This window comes from Schistocerca cancellata, chromosome 6, assembly GCF_023864275.1.
Source record: "Schistocerca cancellata isolate TAMUIC-IGC-003103 chromosome 6, iqSchCanc2.1, whole genome shotgun sequence".
NCBI lineage: Eukaryota > Metazoa > Arthropoda > Insecta > Orthoptera > Acrididae > Schistocerca > Schistocerca cancellata.
Genome location: NC_064631.1, coordinates 268541983 through 268547183, shown reverse-complemented (window position 1 = coordinate 268547183; position 5201 = coordinate 268541983). Strand labels below are relative to the sequence as shown.

Here is a 5201-nt window from a genome sequence, read left to right as displayed (position 1 = left end):
TTTTCCGTTAGTTGCAATGGTGTCCACCAAATCCTGTAATTCTTTTTCCCCTGTGGCTAGAAGGACCATGTCATCAGTAAATCTCAAGCACCGTACTCTTCTTCCTCCAATTTCTACTCCTTTGTGATCTAATGAGCATTGGTCAATCATATTTTCCAAGTACAGGTTGAAAAGAGTAGGTGATAAACAGCATCCTTGTCTTACTCCTTTCCCTAGTCTGATCCAGTTTGTACCTTCTCCTCTCACTTTAACTGAAACTTTTTGATTAAGGTATAATGAGTTTATAAGTCTTCTGGTTTTCCAATCAACTCTCTTTTCCCTCATAATAGTCGCCAGCTTGTCCCAAACCACATTGTCAAATGCCTTTTCTAGATCAATGAAGCACATATATAGGTCTCTTCCTTTTTCAATAAACCTTTCTCCCAAGATTCGTAGGAGCCCTATTGCATCTCTGGTGCCCGTATTCCGTCTAAAGCCAAACTGCTCCTCACCGAGATTCTCCTCTATTACTTTTTAAAGTCTTTTATTAATTATTCTTAACATCACTTTTGCTGCATGTGAAATGAGGCTGATTGTCCTGTGCTCGCTGCATTTCTTGGTTCCTTGTTTTTTCGGTAATGGAATCATTACTGTTGTCAAAAAGTCCTCAGGCCATTCACCACTGTCATATATTTTATTACATAACCTCAATACTTCTCTTATTCCATTGTGGTTCCAGCTTTTTAGTATTTCTCCCGGTATTGTATCTGTTCCTACTGCTTTGCCATTTTTCATTGCAGCAATGGCAGACTTTACTTCTTCCATTACGATGGTCGGACCTTTCTCTTCATCACTTACACTGTTGTGTGATTCAAGTTCCAGAGTTTCTAGTTTGCTATTTGTGTCATATAGCTCTTTTATATATTCTACCCATCTCTGGAGGACATCGTCACGGTCTTTGTACGCTACCTCTTCGTCTTTACTCAAAATTTCCATAGTAGCACTTCCTGCTCTGTTTTGTTCCCATGTCATAGTCTTTACTCTTTTGTATAGTAAGTCGTATCTTCCCTTCCTGTCCAGTTCTTCAATTTCATCGCATTCCTCTTTTAGCCATTTTTTCCTAGCCTGCTCTGTTTCTCTTCGCAGTTCGTTATTTAACCTTCGGTATATCTTTCTTGCATCTTCAGTGTTTTTGTTTTTCAATTTTCTTCTCTCCTCCACCTTGGAAATCATTTCTTGTGTGACCCATGGTTTTTTTGACCTTTTCCCTTTTACATATCCTATATTTTGCTGTCCTGCTTTAATGATTCCTTCTTTCAGCATATTCCAGTACTCGTTGGCATTATCAGGTGCTTCTTTGTCTCGTAATGTGTTTAGAAAGTCCCGAAACAGCATTTCTGTAATTTGTTCTTTGTTGGACCTTATCTTCTCTAGATCCCACGTCTTCACCATTGTCGCCTTTTTCAGTTTTTTCATTCTTATTTCTATTTCTGCCATAAGTAAGTTGTGGTCACTATTAATATCTGCACCTGGTAATGTGTGCACCTTCTTGATTCCATTCCTGTATCTTTCTTCTACCAGTATAAAATCGATTTGGTTTCTGTATTTATCCCCTGGTGATTTCCAAGTGTAGAGCCTCCTCTTATGGTTCTATCAGCTGCCTTTCCCTACATAAGTCAATTAACCATTCACCCCTGTCGTTTCTCTTTCCAAGACCATGACTGCCTACTATGTTTCCCTCTTTCCCCTCTCCCACAATGGCGTTCCAGTTTCCCATTACTATTTTGCAGCATTTTTTATTTTCGTCCATTATTCTCTCTATTACATTGTACGTTTCCTCTACAATTTGGTCATCATGTTCTGAAGTTGGCATATACACCTGGACAATCAATAAATCTTTTTGTGCTCCTTTCAGCCTTACACCAATAACCCAGTCATTTGCATAGTCTACATATTCCACACATTTAGCCAGTTCCTTTGTCATAATCATTCCTACTCCATTAATTCCTTTTACTTCTCCTCCTGAGTAGTAGAATACATAGGTAGTAGTAGGTAGTTGGTATAACTAGGTGGAAAGGCCCAGTCTTTTTCGATCACACCACTTACGATAAACAACTGGAAGTAGTAACAACCATATCCTCTTCACTCCTGAGATAAAAAAAATTTACAGGAAATTTTTCTTTTCATATTTTCCAACAAACTAGTATACAACCATGACACATATGCCAAAGAAAAAAAATGGTTATTCACTAGGGAATAAATAGAGGTCCACATGTGTGGACCTCAGGTCACAGTTATCATGATAATGTACTTGTCTTTGATTACATTTTTCTCTCTCTTCCTCAGTAAAAACACTTTTTTTCAACAAAATAATTATTTTATTGTAAACGTAACTACATATGTTAATTTACAGAGAAAATAAGTATTTTAATTTCAGTATTTTTAATTACAGTGTTTCCAATACAGGTTTCTGTTGATACTCCACAAATGAAAGAAAATAAAAAAAAATCATGCAACAACTGCTGCCAAATAATAACTTGAGATTGCCCATAAATGAATCTTTACTTTTTGTGATAGGCTTCAAAACAATTATTTTTCATGACACATACATTTCACATTTGATGCAGATGACCCTTGTCTTGGAACTGCAGCGATGATTCCTGCATTTTGAGGCATTCTTTGCCTTAACAAATTTTGGTAAATGGCCTACATTGTCAAACCTAAATTCTGCAATTGGTTGTGACAGAGCTCTTCTAGGCTTTTTATCCATATTTTGTACATCATCTACATCTTCACTATCAGAGGAATTGACTACAGAAGGGCGCCCTCTTCTTCTAGCTACAGGTTCATCATATTTGTAATTAATCGTAGCTTTGCCTACATGCATTTTGTAATCCATCAGTGACAACCTTCTTTGTTTGGGTATTTCATTCTCTGAGCACCATCTGCGCTACATCACCCAACAATTGACAATCACAAGATCTATAAAATGATTAAACATTCTTACAGGCCATTTTGATGTGCGAATGTAGCATCTGTAATATGACAAAAATCTATCACAGAGATCAACACCTCCCATGTTTTCATTGTAAAGCTTCACTGCCACTGGCTGAGGAACATATATCTTCTTTTTCTGTTCTCTTGACCACGTCTTACATGTGGTTGGAGGGCTCCTTCCAACACATGATGAGAGTATTAGGACACTTTTATTGTCTTTCCACTTAATAAGACAAATTTTATCATCTTCCCTAACCCATCCTTCCCATTCCCCCTGTTGAAATAGCCTGTCATTTTTCAATTTCTTCACTATTGGACCTAATCTGTTCTTCATAACTGTACCTGTCTGATAAATTTTCCTTCCCAGCAACATGTCTACAGATTTTATACTTGTGAAAAATCTATCAGTGTATACCCAATGCTGGTTGTCTCTAGGAACACTTTCTGTCATCATCTTAACAACTGCTGCAACGAGACCATATTCTTTCATATCTTCAGCTGACACAGTACCTGACCCAGTATAAAACATGAAGTCTAGCACAAGGCCATCAGGTGCAGCCAGAATGAAGCATTTTAAACCTAATGGATTAGGTTTTGATGGTACGTAACTCACAAAGCCACATTTACCAGAAAATGGCACCACCTGTTCGTCAATGGAAAGATGATGTGATCTTGGAAGGGTCAGACACTTCTTCTGCACACAATCAAGAAAAGGTTTTACCTTCCAAAGCTTCTCGTTGTGCTCACTTGTGTTATCCACAAAATGCATATAATTTCTCAGTTCATAGAAACGGTCTCTTGTCATACACTTAGCAATAACTGGAACCTGAGTATCTTGCTGCCAGTACAGCTTACTTTGTGCATAGCCCAGAACTCCCGTAACAACATGTATTCACGCTAAATGCAACATTTCTTCTCCACTGGTGTTAACAGATTTATGTTGTCGTTTTTGAACTGAATACAAATTGGTTTGTTGTGCATGTTCTTCCCAGAATGTCAGAGGAAGGTATTCCAAGAAAGATTCAAAAATTCCTTTCTCTTCTTCATAATCTGGAAGATGGATTTCGCTCTCACAAGGATTCGAATGCGGCATTTCTTTCTTTCTCCACTTCATAGATCGCACTGGCAGATGTTGTGGAACAAGAATTTCGTCTTGGGGATCTACAAATAAACAAAATTGTAAGAAAAAACACGAGTAAGTTCACTACATAATTTATAATATTATTGATCATTACTATATGGCGTAACCTTACCATTTCTATCGTCTAATTCTTCAGAAGAATCCACAGTCTCATGTACTGTTGCTTTATCTTCATCATTGGCTTCAGGTTCAACAGGAAAATCTCCAGTCAAAATTGAAAATTCGTCATCTTCCCCATCAGATAATTCGGCATTACTGTCGTTCAGAAGCGCTTACAACTGCTCGTCAGTTAATATTTCATTCATATCTGTAAAGTATAAAAAGGAGAGTTACTTCAGTACTCTACTGTCGAAGACGAAATAGAAGTCAGCAAATTCATATTATGACCTGAGGTCCACATACAAGGACCTTCAGAAAATGAGTTATTTCACAGTAATAAACAAAATATATTCAAATCGGAACTAACTCTCAACATCTAGAAGAGTTAACACACTTTAGAAAAAAATCACAGCATTTTAGACTAATATTTGAGCATAATAATTATTTACATACCTTTCCAACTTCTAGTAGCAGCCATTTTGAGTGCACAACCAGCTGTAAACAAATACATGAGTCGTTCCTTGCGAGGTGCTGCTCTCTCGTGTTGAAACTGAGAAATAGAAGGTCCACGCTGGTGGACCAACGGCCTGTAAGCGGAAAAATACGCGTATTTGGGGAGAAAAAAAAATAACGAACGTAGGTGCACATTTGTGGACCGCTGGAACGAAGAGGCATGTAATATCTAAAAGAGTCCGTCCGGAGTGAGTTAATGTGGAATAACCACGTAAAGGCATAAGGGTCGATCATAAAGTTTCCGTTCGAAGACCGCACACTCCAGAATCGGTAAGCGAATCAAGTAAAGTGGCCGTGACCACTGAGGCAATCATCCCACCGGTGCTCCAGGTTGAAGATAACAGTTTGGTAAAACACTGCATCCTGCTACGTGAAGTCCGTAAATGTCTGCTACTTATCCTCCTCAGACAGGAATCTTCGACCACTCAAGGCCTTTTTTAAGGGACGGTGGGTGTGATAATCACATGGGGAG

General features: G+C 38.1%; 1 protein-coding gene across 1 annotated transcript; it reads right to left on the bottom strand.

The window, feature by feature from the left end:
* Positions 1-2929: 2929 nt before the first annotated feature.
* On the bottom strand, positions 2930-3781 carry LOC126088288 (piggyBac transposable element-derived protein 3-like). The gene has a single exon (XM_049906417.1). It carries the CDS (start codon positions 3779-3781, stop codon positions 2930-2932), a length of 852 nt encoding a protein of 283 aa, XP_049762374.1.
* Positions 3782-5201: the final 1420 nt, after the last annotated feature.